General features: G+C 54.6%; 1 protein-coding gene across 3 annotated transcripts in view; it reads right to left on the reverse strand.

Moving 5' to 3' along the window:
- Positions 1 to 8,271: 8,271 nt before the first annotated feature.
- PDGFRB (platelet derived growth factor receptor beta) overlaps positions 8,272 to 14,938 on the reverse strand; it is a 38,004-nt gene continuing 31,337 nt past the window's right edge. For all 3 annotated transcript variants that reach the window (XM_041748023.1, XM_041748024.1, XM_041748025.1), the window contains 5 exons: positions 14,266 to 14,377; positions 13,715 to 13,814; positions 12,878 to 12,983; positions 11,801 to 12,033; positions 8,272 to 10,526 (listed from right to left, as the gene is read on the reverse strand). In XM_041748023.1, the coding sequence (XP_041603957.1) occupies positions 10,349 to 10,526; positions 11,801 to 12,033; positions 12,878 to 12,983; positions 13,715 to 13,814; positions 14,266 to 14,377 (729 nt within the window). In that variant the 3' untranslated portion in view covers positions 8,272 to 10,348. The remainder of the gene's footprint in view (positions 10,527 to 11,800; positions 12,034 to 12,877; positions 12,984 to 13,714; positions 13,815 to 14,265; positions 14,378 to 14,938) is intronic.

A 14,938-nucleotide genomic window follows, 5' to 3' on the forward strand; every position in this document is an offset into this window, starting at 1 on the left:
TCCGACCTGGTCTCCAAAAGCATCTGGTCATCTTCACTCTCATCAGATCTTTAACATACGCGAGGTCATCAATGTGACATTAACTTTTTCAAGTCCAACACATTTAGAGGGAGCTCCTTCATGTAGTGACAGAGGTCCAAAGGGGTGCAGATGTCATAAGGGGAAAGAGGACCGATCATCTGGGAGGCCTTTAGAGTGGGCCGTGGAGGAGTCCTCCAGGCAGAGGTTATTTAGTAGAAGGACTAATGTAGGGGCAGAGAGGGTGAGAAATCCGGGCCAGCCAGAGGGAGGGAGCAGAGGTGGAAGTAGGAAGCAAAGAGTCCCTGACAACCGGCCTGGAGCTCCGACTTTACCCTGTAGGCCATGGGATCCTAATGGGAGCCTCCAAGGTGGTCTGGGGACTCCAGCCTCAGACTCATAGAAATACCTGTTAAAATGCAAAATCTAAGGCCATCCCAGGCCTGCTGAATTAGGGGTGCACAGGAAACACGCTCCCTACGGGACTCCGATGCTCACTCATGGTGGTGGCCGCTGCTCTCAAGAGCCCACAGATAGCCTCAAGGAAACCTGAGAACCCCTAACATATCAGTAAAGTTTGCATCTGAGCCCAGGATCGGATGCCCAGCTTCCATGCCATTCTCACAAAGTCCCTGACCCAGTCTGGCAGAGACCACTCCCAGGTGGAAGTTGTTGAGGTAGAGAAGGGGCATGGCTGGCCTGGGGGTCGGAGGCCACGGTGGGTGGCCCTGAGGGGTGGCTTAGGCCACCTCAGCAGAACCTGTCTCTGTCCCCAGATCAGAAGAAGCTGCTCCCTCTGTCATTTCTGTCCACCCAGCAAACCCCTATTGCTCCTCCCACCCCCTACCTCCAGGAGGCCTTCCTAGCCCTGACAGACTGGTAAGTGTCCTTATGCATCCCAGGCCATTCCGGTACTTTCCTCACTTAGCAGATGAGGTTTAGCAAAGGTTTATCAGGTGCTTACTATGTGTCAGCAGCACGCCACGTGCTCTTTGAAGTTTTCTCATTGAATCCTCAACCCTAGAGGCAGGTGTTGTTATTATTCCAAAGCTCCGAGAAGTTAAGTCACTTTCCCAAGATCACACAGCTAGTGAAGGTATTTATGCCTCCTGAGCCTATGGTGTCCGTGACCATTCTGATCCACTGACTTTAGATATTTGAAGAATGAATGAGTCCCTGGATAAAGGTTGTGTTCTGAAACTCTCCAAGCAGGAAAGTACTCTCCCCTCCTGTGAATATGGTCTCTGGAGGCCTAACATGCTCTGATTGTCATTTATGTGGCAGGCACCACGTCAGGCTCTTTGCATATTTATCTCATTTCATCCGCTCAGCCATGAGTCTGGTTCTAGTAATTATTCCCATTTTGCAGATGAGGAAACTTAGGCTCAGGGAGGTTAGGTCCCTTGCCCGAGGTCCCAGAGCCAGCAGGTGACACAGCTGGGGTTGGAATGAGGCAGCCTGGCTGCAGAGCCTGTGCCAGTGACCACCACACTCACTGCACAGAGTGCTGCTGAGTCCCCCCCAGCAGCAAGCCTGCTGACCACCAGCAGCCGTGGGATGGAGGTGGCCTGCGGTCCAGTGGGGCGATGCCCAGCAGAAGCCTCAATGATGCAGCCAGGAGGCTGATGAGCAGGAATTCTGGATTGACATCACTCCTTCCTGCAGCAGAGGAACTTTAGAAAGGGTTTGCACGTCAGCCCGAGGATTAGGAAATCCCAGAGTAACTGTGTGAGCCTTGTCATGCTTCTGCACATACTAAGGGCCTGAAATTCATCTCCCTGCCTGGCTTCTGGCTCTTGGCACCTCCAGACCTCATGGCAGGGACAACTTGGCCCCCACCCTGGAGATCTCTCAACCCCAGCCCCAACCCATGCCCTTGAATCTGGAAAGTTCCCCCATCTCAGAGCGGAGGAGCCTGAGCCAGGATCCAGGGACCCAGGAGAGTTGGCTACTGGTCCTGCTTCGACCCCAGGCCAGAGAGGTCCCACTGGCCCTCCCTCCAGGCTGGAGGATCAAGTGGGTGCTAGCAGCTGGTGTAGGATACCATGGGACCCTATTTCAGCCCAGTAGTGCAGCTCACATCCCTACTCAAGCAGGGCCTCTGGGAGCCCTGTGATCTCTTCCCTGCTGGTCTCTCCTCTCTCAATCCGCCCTCTTCCTGCACTGCATGCTGGGTTTTCAGCTGCTGACTTCACTTGGCTCCTTCTTGCTGCTGGATGTGCCCTGCCTCTGTCTGGTCTGAGCTCAGGGCTCCATTCTTGGCCTATCTCACCCTCTCCCTGGCCCCTGAGTTCACAGCACCCAGCACAAGTGCTGTTCCAAGGGGGTTGCTGACTGACTCCACCCCCAAAGCAAGCTCCTTGGTGGGACCCACATGTCTCCTCATCATTTCCTGTTCACCCAGCGCTGGGCCCACGTCTGGCAGAAGACAGTGGAGGGAATTCTAGGCTCTCAGAAGCCACTACACTGGGTACTTCATGCATCTGGCCCTGCTCTTTGCCTGGGAAGGAGAAGACTCAGGGCTCTTCCTGCCTGCAGGGCCCTGCCCGTCTCAGTGGGATGTAACATGAGCACTAAGCAGCCACAGGATCTGTGCTGCCATGTCCATCATCCAAATGGGGGCCTTTGAGACCAAGAGGGTTGCTATGCATAATTTCACCAACACAGGGGCATGAGGAGGGATCATTCTCCATCACCCTGCCTGTTGGGCACTCCCCTTGTGTCAGTCTCTGCACAGACCAGCTCGTCTTATCCTCACCACCACATCTGGAGACAGCTATAATTATCCCACTTCACAGATGTGGAAAGACAGGCTCAGAGGTGGCAAGCGACCTCCCAGGGCCATATAGCTAGTAAGTAGCAGAACTGCATTTGAATCCAAGAACTTGGCTCCAGAACCCATCTGCTTAACCATCTGCCTTCAGCAATGGCAGGGGCTCTCAGAAAGGCAAGGCTAGAGGGGAATGACCTGAGCCTTGAGCCAGAGAGACCAGGAATGCTCCACTCCTAGCTGTGTAACCCCAGCCAGGTCCCTGGCCTCCCTAGGCCTCAGTTTCTTCACTGGTGAAGTGCGGGAGGGATCATTGACTTAGATCCGGTGAGACAATAACACAGGCTAGTGTACGCCCCAAATACTTACCTAGCATTTATTCTGTCCTGGCCCTGGGAACACAGTGGTGAACATGGCTGTCATCATCCCCTGTGCCTGCTCTGGAGCTCACAGCCTGGTGGCAGAGCCAGGAGAGGAACCAGGAACTCAGGGGGTGGTAGGACTTCCTGGGAACACTGAAGAGGGGAGTCAAAAGGAGTCTGCCTAAGCTGACCGGGAGTTGGAGGGAGGTGCAGGGGAGAGTAGGGAATATCGCAGAAAAGAGAGAGAGCGTGGAACAGGCCAAGAGATAAAGACATTCAGAGACTGAGGCTGTCAAAGGGCTGGGAAGAAAAACCACTTCCCACTGAGTGATCAGGAAGGCTTCTTGGAGGAGATTGCTTTGATCTGGGCCCATTTGCCCTTAGCCATAGTGGGCTGGGCACCCTCAGTGGCAAGGACTATACTGATAAAAGTACACAGGTCACACTTCTGCAACAGCAGAAGAAACAGTCAACAAAATGAAAAATCAACCTACTAAATGAGAAAAAACATCTGCAAACCATGTACCTGATAAGAGGTTGACAACCAAAATACATTAAGGAACTCATATAACTCAACAGCAAAAAACAAAAACAACAATAAACCAAAGAATCTGAGTTAAAAATGGGTGGAAGTGGAGCACCCAGCTGGCTCAGTCAGTGGAACTCAGAGTTGGGAGTTGGGATCAGAGTTGGGATCAGAGCTGGCTCTTGATCTCAGAGTTGGGAGCTCGTACCCCACACTGAGTGTAGAGATTACTTAAAAGTGAAATCTTAAAAAAAAAAAAATGGGTGGAAGAACTGCCTAGACATTTTCTAAAGAACACATTTAAATGGCCAACAGGTACATGAAAAGATGCTCAACGTCACTCATCATCAGGGAAATGCAAATGAAAATCACATGAGATGTCACCTCACACCTGTCAGGATGGCTAGTATTCCAAAGACAAGAGATAGCAAGTGTGGGCGAGCCTGAGGAGAAAAGAAGGCTGTTATGCACAGTTGGAGGGTTGGAAAGCTTGTGGTCCATAGGGGGGTAGACAGCCCTTGGAGGGTCAATGAGGGGGGGGTGGACGTTGGAACCAGGTCGAGGATGGCCTTGAAGACCACTCTAGGGTGCCTAGATTTTGTTTGTTGGGCCATGGGGAGCCATTGAAGATGTCTGAGTGAAAGAGAGTCAAGATCATGGTATGCTTCAGGATCATCAATAACAAAGAAGAGAAACTCTCAGGCATGGAAGCTTCCACCTTATGCCTTCAGAAGGGGAACAAGCACCCTTGAGAATTCAGTGATTTTCCAGAAGCTCTGTTACTTCCCCATGTTTATGACTTTTCTAGTTCCTTGCAGTGATTACCATGAAACCCCAAACCAGAAAGAGACTATGGAACTGCCCCCACGCCTATGAAGAGAAGAACCCTAAGGGGGTGTAAGGAGCTATTGGAGAGGGCAAGCATGGTACCACCCAGGGCCCAGAGAGAAGGGCCAGGGGCTAAGCCAGTGAGAGGAAGTCACAGGGAGACAGTCTGGTTTCTGTGGTATCCCTATGTCACTGCTGGATCCTGAGAAGAGCCAGCCCCCTGCCCAGGCTGGGATCCTCTCATCAGGCCGTTGTGGCAGCCGTGGCAGATTTTATTCTGAGCTGTGGGAGTCTGTCGTAGCTCAGAGAAGCTCCTGGATCCCACTCCAAGAAGAAACCACGCAGGGATTCCAAGAGCCCCACTGAGCGGCAGCCAGCACCCTGATGCCAGGGCTCAGTCTGCTGCTCCCTGTGAGTCCAGGAAGTGGCCTTAGAAACTCCTTGAAGAAGGCAGTAGAAAGACACCAGACTGGCAGGAAAGAGCCTTGCTGTGTGTGACCTTGGGCCGGCATTGGATGGCTCTAAGCCTCAGCTTCGTCATCTGGGACTGAGCCCTTAGCTTGTCTCACAGGCTGACTATGAGCTTCACATGTGGCCACTGTCAGGGACACACTCTCTAAACAGCAAGGGGCCCTGGGCAGGGCCCGGGTGGCCAGGGCAAGCTGGGTTTCCCAACAAGTGGGGTTCCTCTGGATGTGGGCTGATGGCCAACCTATGGGAGCACTGAATAGAGTCGCAGGCAAGTTCCTGCCTTGGTGGGTCACTCCAGGGGGAAGATCTCCACTCACTGCACTCTGTCTTGAACTCTGTTCCACCACTTGTTTGTGGCTTTTTCCAACAAACGGAAGAGGCTCCAGACTTCTTTCAAGAGGTCAGAGCACCTAGCTAGAATTAAATAATGTTGTTTTCATCACTTGCATGCTTGATCTTCTTAGCTTCTCGGAAGCTTAATGATTTTGCATATTTTAAAGGCAACTTTTAGACTCCAGTAACCTTTTAAATGCTTATTTTGTTTACTAAGCAACTCTGTGTCTAGGAATTTAACCTATGGAAACAGATACTTACCAAAGTGTGCAAATATACATATACTTTATGGGGTCACCTGGGTTACATGTCTGACTCTTGATCTCATGAGGCTCAGGTCTTGATCTCAGGGTCATGAGTTCAAGCCCCGCATTGGGCTCCACCCTGGCTGTGGGGCCTACTTTAAAAATAATAAACAAACAAACAAACTTGATGAACAATGGTCATTCCAGCATAATTTAGAACTTGGAACCACTAAATGTCCATCATCAATAGGGGACTGGTCAAATAATGAATGGCACAGGCATGCTTTAAATTATGCATGACTCTCAAAATGAACGCATTGCTATTTACATGTACCACTGACCTGGGAACACGTGTGGCCATGACATGTTCTTAAGTGAAAAACAAAAATGTTGCAAAATGGTAGCAGTCATTTTATTTAAAATTGTAATTATATATTTACACAGATAGGTACAGAAAATACAAATATTAACATAGATGTAACGGGGCCGGGGGAGGAAAGCCCTGGGAGGATATAACTAAACTGTTAATAGTGAGAGGCAGGATTTCCATAAGATAAATTCCTATACTCAGAGCTGCTGAGTGAAGAAAAGACGCATTTACAATGTTACTGGAGTCTAAGATGCAAAATACACAAAGGAAAGATTATTTATTTTGATGACGGATTTTTTTTAATACACGTGTATGGTACACAAATACTTTTATAAAAGCAATTTTTAATCCTTAGGACAAAGAAATCAAAACAAAGAACAAAGAAATCAAAGAGGCCGTTAGACTGTGTGCCCTGGTGCAGAGGGGGTTACGAGCCGTGTGTCAGCTGAGACGCAGAGCCCCTCAAGCAATAGCTCCTTCTAGTCTTTCCCTCTTTTTCCAGGAACAAGGCCGCTTGCTGTGAATGGGGTGGTGGAAGAATTGTACAGCCCAGGTGGCTCATCCGTCTGGGAGGAAAATTCTAGCTCACCAGTTCCCTTGGGCCTGCCTGAGAGGCAAGGCAGGAGCCAGCAGCAGAGGTGAACTATGGTCCTCCCCTCCCCCGACGCCTGCACGTCCTCTGCTGGGGGGGGGGCGGGGGCGTGGGGTCCAAGCCCTCTGCTAGCCCTCAGGTTCACTTAGCTCTTTCCCTCCTTGGTCTGGGCACCAGACAGGTCCAGAGTCTGGAGACAGGGGTTGGGACTCAGGCTTCCCCTGTCTCCAGCTCTGCAACCTTGGCTGAGTGCTTTCCCTCCCTGAGCACTGACTTGGGAGTCTGCTGGGCCCATGCTCCTATCCTGTCCCTGCCACCCTGACCGGAGGGCCTTGGGAGGTCGCCTCAAAACCTTCCTGAACTGGTTTCAAATGTAATATGGGGACAGCAGTGGTACCTGGATCCTAGGGTTGGTGTGAGGGTGAAATGAGAAAACAGGACAGGACAAGCGTGGCCCAGAGTAACTGTTCAGTAAGTGCTCACCAGGGTTTCATCATCCTTCATCCCTTTGTGACATCAGTAGCTCCATTTACTGCTGGAGAAATTGAGGCCTGATGTGGTGTAATCTAGCCAAGGTCCCAAAAGGAGCAAGCCTGCGATGGAGGGAGCCCAAGTCTCCTGACCTCCAGATGGAGGCTTTTCCCATGAGCAAGGATAATCCCTGTCTGGAATGTGGGTTGTTTATTCTCTTCACAGGGCAGATCCGAGTATTGGCTTATTCATCTCTACTACCAGGAAAGAGAAGGTCACAGGCTCTGGGTGTTCTCTGAAGCCAGGACCCCCAGGAGGGTGGGCTTTGTGCAGCCAGGCCATGCAGCGGGCGGGATTTCCCCTGGCATGGCTCAGCTGCCCCTGCGTTGGCGGCCCGGCCTGTGAGTCAGAGCTGCCCCAGTCTCCCCACGGGCGGCCACAGCCCCAGACCCCTGGCGGCAGTCCAGGGAGGCGTGTGGTTCCAAAGAGAGGTGCCTGCCCCCCAGAAACAAACGGAGATGCCCCCTCCCCCACATCAGAGAGAGCAAAGGATGGCCGAGATCACACAGTGAAGTGTGACAGATCTTGGGTGACCCCTGCCAAAAGGCCCAAGTGAGGAGGTCAGGAAGCCACAGCCTGGGTCTAAGACCCTTGCACTCCGGCGCTTGCCCTGTTTGGCTCTATGGCCCTGGCCCCACGCTGCTAGGGTCTGTCGGGCCCGGGGTGGGTGGATGTCTGTAGTCTATAGTCACGGAGCCTGTAGTCAGGATGGAGTTGGCTAGCAGGTGCCCAGATGCTCGGCTCAGGCCAGCCCGAACCACCGAGCAGCTGCGGCTGTGAGGGGCCTGGGGCCTGCTGGGTCTGCACCCCCCTGAGCAGCCTAGCCACCCTGCCCTCAGAGACACAGCTGGGCCCCCGTTCCTGCCCTGGCCTCACCCCAGGGCCTCACCCTGGCCGCACCCACCCCCTCCCCGCCCACCTTCCTCTCTCTCTTCCCCTTCTCCTCTCTCACTTGCCCTCTCTCCTTGCTTCTTGCCGCTCTCTGGCCCCCATGGGTGCTCTGTCTGCCCTGCTGCTGCTTGCACCCCAGCCGCTACTCACCGGGGCCTGGGATCTGGGCTGGAGCGGTGGCCTGTCACAAGCCACGTTAGCCTTCATCTGGCCTGCAGGCAGCACGCAGGGGAGGGCAGGGGGTGTCCCAGCTTACCAGCCAAAGCCAAAGCACGTGGTGGGGCAGGGTGAGGGCCGCAGGAGGGGCTCGGGCTCCTCAACAGGAGCCTGCAAACAGTCCGGCCTGTCCCAGGACCCAGCACCGCAGAGTCGCAAGGGCCTTTCCATTCCACACCTTGGAAAGCCCGAAGCCCAAGGTACAGGCCATCCAGCTGCTAAGCAGGGGGTGGAGGGAGGGCGCAAACCCCATTTTACAGATGGAACCGAGACTCGGAGCTCAAGGACCCTGTGTGGGGGCACTGTGGCCGGGGCTCAGCCCCCATCTGCCCCACTCCACCTCTGGCACCTCCCAGGCACAGGGACCTAATCCCACCAGAGACCACGAAGTCCATGAGGGAGAAGCACCAGGTTTAATATTAACATCTTTCCCTTAAAAAAAAAAGTACACAGATAGGCAAATTTGATGGCATATAAAATAGCACTTCGGCTGTATAAATGTGAGTTAATGTGAGTCCTAAAAATACTTGTAAACCTAGGTGATTACATCTTTGGTACCGTAGTGAGAACCCCCTCCCTCTCCTGGACCAGCACAGGGGGCTGGTGCCCATCCCAGCTCTCCCCCTGCCAGCAGTCTTGGCCATGGCCCTCACTCCCCTGGCACCTCCAATGCCCACTGAGCTGGGGTACAGTTGGCAGAGAGAGTGCAGCGAGCAGGCCTGAGCAAGTGACCAAACCGTACCCCGCGGGCACCAGGCAGCTGGTGGGTGAGAGGGCGCCCCCTCAAAGTACCTGCCTCTTGCATCCCTCTCAGGTTCCCTAGAAAGGCTTCTTGTCCTTTCTGGGGGCCCCCAGGAGCCATCAAAAGTCCACAATGCCTGTGGCACAGATGTGGACAGCAGGTGCTGGAGAGCAAACTGCATGAGGGAGTCTGATTTGCCCTCTCTGCCTCGTCTGCTCAGGGTGGCTCCAGAGGTCATCGCTGGGTCTGAAAGGGGTCCCATAGTCTTCCCATGGGGCAGCTGCTGGGGGCTTTCCAAGACACTGGCTGTCACTCCAAGTCAAGACCTGGGCAGCTGGCCTTCTGGAACTTGCTGGGGTTCTGGGGAAGGGGCACGGTTCCTGAATGCCCAGAGTGTGTGATGCATGGTCTGGAATCTCCCCAGACCCCAGCTGACCCCTAGCTCAGAGGTTTGGAGTGTTTGGCTTTGCTTCATCTGGGCAAGTGTGCTACCCTCTGGAATATTCTAGAATGTTAGTACTGGCAGGGCACCAGAAGTCAACGAGTCCACCTTGCTCATTTTTCAACAGGGCAAACAGGCCTCGAGAGGGTGAGGGATTCCTCCAAGGTCCCGTATCAGGTCCAGTGCGCAACTTGATCCACACATGTGGACATTTCCCGTGGGCACATCCACACTCCTGTCACAGATGTGGGGCCCGCCTGGCCCTGGAGACTCTGGTGGGTGGAGTAAGACTGGCAGTGATAAGGAAAAAGACCCCAGCACTTATGGGGCCAGGAAGACATGGACACAGGCACTTGTGTGGTGAGGTGTGCCCCAAGTGCCTGGGACGGGGGCTGTGGGCCAGAGTGTCCTGTACTTGGCTCAGCCCCCAGCAAGAAGCATGGATGGCCCCAGACCAGCTCGGGCCTGGGAAAGTGGAGACTGGCATCCGGGGGAAGAGGCTTCCGGACGGACACCACTGCTGAGGCCAGGGCCCACGCAGCCAGGAGCCAGAGATGCCAGGGTCCCTTCCCCAGCTCCTGGGGGGATGAAAGTGCGAGGAGAAAGCTACAGCTTCTTGAGGAGTAGCGGGCTGAACCGAAGAGCATGAATTCATGCCTCCTGAGCCTCAAGAATCTCTCTAGGGGTTCCAACCTCCCCGCCTGGGAGCCGGGGAAGGAAGCCCAGATTCTGTGTCACCGGGCCCTGCACTCCCATCCTATAGATGGAGAAACTAAGTGCCCTGGGAGAACCCGGGCTCCCAGTCACATGGCCTCCCCAGAGGCAGAAGGCTGGTCACGGCCTCTGCAGTCCTCTTGCCTCCTAGGCCAGCCCCAGTGGCTGGGGTGTCACATGGCAGGGACAAAAGCTTTCTAGAAAGTGACAGCTGATGGGAGACCAGGCCAGGCCAGGAGGCGCTGGGTGCTGGGAGGTAGAGGGGAGCTTCAGGCAGGGCAGGGTGGGGCCAGCCCCCTACAGGAAGCTGTCCTCTGCCTCAGCCCGAGGCCCAGGGCAGCTTGAATCCAGCGGTGGCTCCGGCACCACCTGGGGCTCGGGCTGGGGCTCTGGCTCTGGTTCTGGCTCCTCTTGGGGTTCCAGGGGGCTGTCACAGGAAATGGTAGAGGAGGTGTTGACTTCATTCAGGGTGGAGCTAGGAGGAGAAGGCACACGAGTGAGTGAGGGGCTGGGAGGGAACCACAGTGAAACAATAGCAGTCATCGAGAGCTTTCTGTGTGTTCAACCTTGAACACCTTACACCCTTTAGTGCATTTAATCCCTGTAAGGATGACATCAGGCAGGCGCCATGAGGGGAGGGCCCCTCGGGGAGGTGATGTCAGTGGCCTGCGTCACAGGGAGACTTCAGGGCAGCACCCCCACTTAGCTCCGAAGCTCCAAGCTCATTCCTCACCCATCAGCATCTCCACGCCTGGCACTCCCGAACGTGTCTGCCACCACACCGAATCCTCCAACAGCCCGCACACAGGGGGTGCCACTGTTTGCATTTCAGAGAGGATGAAACGCAGGCTCAGGGCACGGAGGCAGCTTGCATGAGGGCACAGAACAGGCCAGCGAGTCCGAGCCCTGAGCTGAGCTCCTCTGCACACTGGCTACCTGGAGCCTTGCAGCATTAGCTCCTTAGGGAGCTTAGGTGGAGAGGGCCGTCTAGTCCAAGGCCTCGTGGAGAGATGGAAGCCCGCAGAGAAGGGGCCTGGCCAGGCCTCAAGGCAGCTGGTGGCACTGCTGGAGCTGGAGCCCTGCCTGTGGCTGCTGCCGCTTCACCATAGAGTGGATCTGGTTTAGGAAGCGGGGTGTGTGGGGTGTCTGGCTTCGTGGGGGACTCTCCTCTTCCGCTCAGGGAAGATCCTGTCTGAACATGAAGTCCTGGCGACGGCTGGGCCTTCTTCCCACTTTCTTCCACCCACTATAACTTCATCACATCCCAAAGGCAAAAGAGAAGCACAAATCTCCTTCCCAGTCTGAATTCTGGCCTGAATTCCTGTGGGCACCATGCCTCCTACAACCTCACCAAGCTCCCGGGGGTCCTGGTGCTGGAGAACAGAGCACAGGCCAGGGCTGGTGGTGACCCCAGAGTAATACATGGGGTGCTGGGGATGCTCGTTAGATTTCCTACTTCTCCTTAGGGCCTGGATAGATGGCCTATGGGGGCCACTTTCCAGGAAACAGCTACCTTGCAAGTAAGTCCCAGCCATTCTGTCTCTTACCAGCCTGCTCTTTCCCCCTGGGGTCATTAAAGGTCAAATGAGTTTAATTCTCTCTTCTGCTCACTGGCAGGAACAAATACTCACCCCAAGTAACTTACTTTTAGGGCAAGCCTGGAGGTAGGAAGACACACAGACACACATACACAGACACACACACAGACACGATGCACACTTGTCTTGGGCCTCGGGCCAGAGTGGCTACCTGGCAAGGCTGGGAGAACTCTCCAGTGGGCCGTCATCAGCAACCTCAGGCTTGGGGTCCGGCAGGGGGATGATGTAGTCGTTGTCACCCTCGTTGGGCTGCACAGCAGTGTACAGGACAGAGCTGGTGTCCAGAGGGGATCGGAGGCCAGGGAAGCCAGGCAAGCGGGCTTGGGACCGAAGGACTGCTGGGTGGTCGCTCCTCAGAAACTCCTCATCCACCTGCTGGTACTTCTGCTCCACAGGGCAGGAGAAGCAGAGATAGTCAGACCAGAAATGCCCATGGGGGTCACCTAACATTAGACTCTGACCTGGCCCCCCGTGCCTTGTGTGAATAAGGCTCAGAGAGGAAGGAGAATGACCCAAAGCCACACAACTGAGTGGCTCTCCTACCTGGCACCTCGTAAGAACAGGTGAGCTCAGGGCCTCCCAGGGAGGGGACAGTCAGCAGACTGGTGCCCGTGACCCTAACACTTTCCCTACATCAGAGGAGACTGGCATGGGCTCTCACCTTGCCTCAACATCCTTCAGTGGGGCTTCTGTTTCCCTAACTGCTGAATGGTGACAACCTAATCTATCTCCCTGGGCACTGAGCTGTGATGGAAGGTGGGTGGGAGTGTGGTTAGGAATGGGTCAGGGGAAAGAGGACGAGTGTCACCCCTCCCTGTAACTCCCTCTGGTGGACAGGCTGGGTTTTAAGGCCCTACTTGCTCCATTTGCCTAGAATGAGCCAGCAACAGGCTCAAGTGGCCAGGCCCTTAGCAGACATGTAGCCTGGGGTTGTTCAGACTTCTGAAGGAGCCCCAGGCCGTGGCGTGGGTGCAAAGGCATGGTGAGGGATGCAGGATGAAGGCGGCTGTGGGCATCGGCTTCCACACAGGATTTCATTTCAACAAATTCTGTGCTGCTAAAATAAACTCAACTCACAGCTCCAGCCCACCCCTTACTAGTACCAGCAGGGAAACTGAGGCCCAAGAAGGTATAGGGTGGTCCCTTAAAAACCAGCATGACACACAGAGCTTTGCACTGAGTGTCTGACTTCTGAACCAGCACTCTCCATTTCGTTGCCTCAACATACCTTTTTGTACCCCTCACCCAGCAGCCTCTCGAGAAGCAGCACCAGCTGGGAGAAGGGAGGCCGGATCTCAAACTTCTCTTCCCAGCACTTCTGCATGATCTCATAACTGGGGAGAGACGCAGGGGGGGTCAGGGTCTCTGGCTGGGGGTCTGCTGCCTCCCAGAACCAGGTGAGCAATAAAGGGAGTTGGGGAGGACAGGTGGAGAGGGATTTTTCCCTCATTCCCTTAGCAGGCCCTCCCTCCACCAGTGGTCCCACAGGATCGACCACACCTGGGTGAGCACATTGCTCCCAGGTCTGGCTGGTAGGACTTTTCATGCTCCCTGCTCAATGGCTGGCTCTGGGTGTGCATGTGACCCCTGCTGAGCCCTGACAGTCAGCTTGGGGCCTTTTGCCCAGACTATGGTGAAAGCAGCGGGCAGGTAGCCATTTGGCCTGAAAAACGAGGCCAGCACAGAAGAAAGCAGACCCGGGTAGAACAAGAGATTCCTGATGACAGCCTCTGAACACCTACTTGCAGCTATACCAAGGTTTTTCTAGATCTCTGAACTGATCTATTTTTGCCTTAAGTTGGTTAAGTTGGATACCTACTGGGACACCTGGGTGGCTCAGCAGTTGAGCATCTGCCTTTGGCTCAGGGTGTGATCCTGCGATCCCAGGATCGAGTCCCATGTCAGGCTCCCTGCATGGAGCCTGCTTCTCCCTCTGCCTGTGTCTCTACCTCTCTCTCTGCGTTTCTCATGAATAAATAAATAAAATCATTTTTTAGAAAGTTGGATATCTATTGTTTGCACACACACACACACACACACAAATCCTCCCAAAGGCTCTACTCACATCTCGTCGGAGGCGTGGGCAGGCTGAGCCATGCGGTAGCCCCGCTTGATGGCATTATAGAACTGTTCGTTCATGGGCAGCTCTGGGTAAGGTGTGCCACCTGTCAGGGAGCAGACAAGAGATACACAGACTCAGAGGTGTTGGAAAAGTGGCAGATTATCTATGGGACAGAGAGAGACCCACCAGCCCTAGAATGGGCAAGGGTGTAATGCCCTTGGCATTGGGAAATATGAGCTCCTTTGGAGGCTCTGGACAGAGACTACAACCCTCCCCAAAATCAGAGAACCAGAGAACACCAGAATCAAGTAGGCTTTTTGATGTCACTTCCAAATTTCTCCATAATCAGATGGGGAGATAAAGAGACCCAGAGAAGACAAGGGACTTGCCAAGGTCACACACAGCAGCGAGAAAGCAGCAGAGAGCTGTGACTTGGACCAGAGCCCTGTGCCCTGTTCTAGAGCCTGTTCCACAGCCCCAGCAGGCCAGAGGTGTGAGTGGTGAGGGGGGAGGCTGCGCTGTGCCCCTGAGAGAGGAGGAAAAAGGAAGCGTACCCAGGGTGAAGATCTCCCAGAGTAGGATCCCAAAGGACCACACGTCGCTCAGGGTGGTATAGAGGCTGTTGAAGATGCTCTCGGGAGCCATCCACTTCAGAGGCAGGAAGGTCTGTGAGAGGGCAGGATGGCATTAAGTGTGAGGAGGGCCGAGCTCCACTCTGCACCTGGCGTGGCAAGGAGGCCTGGCAGTTCCTGTGCTAGCACCTGACTCCCCAGGCCCTGAGAGCCCATCTGTGCGAGTTTACAGATCCCACACCTGCCCCAGTGCCAGCCAGAGGATCAGAAGGCCCAGTTTCTTTGCCCACAGCTGGTGACATGAAAGCCCCCATCTCTGAGGAAGAGCCCCAGGGTCTGAGGCCTCTCACAGAACGGCCCCACTTCCTGACCCCAGTAGAGACCCCCGGCTGGGTTGGTAGAAAGCAGGGGAGCCAGAGACATGCTCTGGTACCTCTCAGCTCTGACCTGGCCACCTTAGACCTCTGGGGTCTAGAGTCCCATCCAGCTCTGGGATTCACTGTCCCCTTGCGGAGAGTGGGAACACGAGTGACAGGCAGGATGGTCACATTTTAACCAAATACACATTTGATTTTCCCCCCTCCCAGGACCCATTATAGCTGGTCCTCGCCCATCATGACCAGTGAATTTGAGCCTCCGGCTCACCCTCACAACC

The sequence above is a fragment of the Vulpes lagopus genome, chromosome 3 (assembly GCF_018345385.1).
Source record: "Vulpes lagopus strain Blue_001 chromosome 3, ASM1834538v1, whole genome shotgun sequence".
Classification (NCBI taxonomy): Eukaryota; Metazoa; Chordata; class Mammalia; order Carnivora; family Canidae; genus Vulpes; species Vulpes lagopus.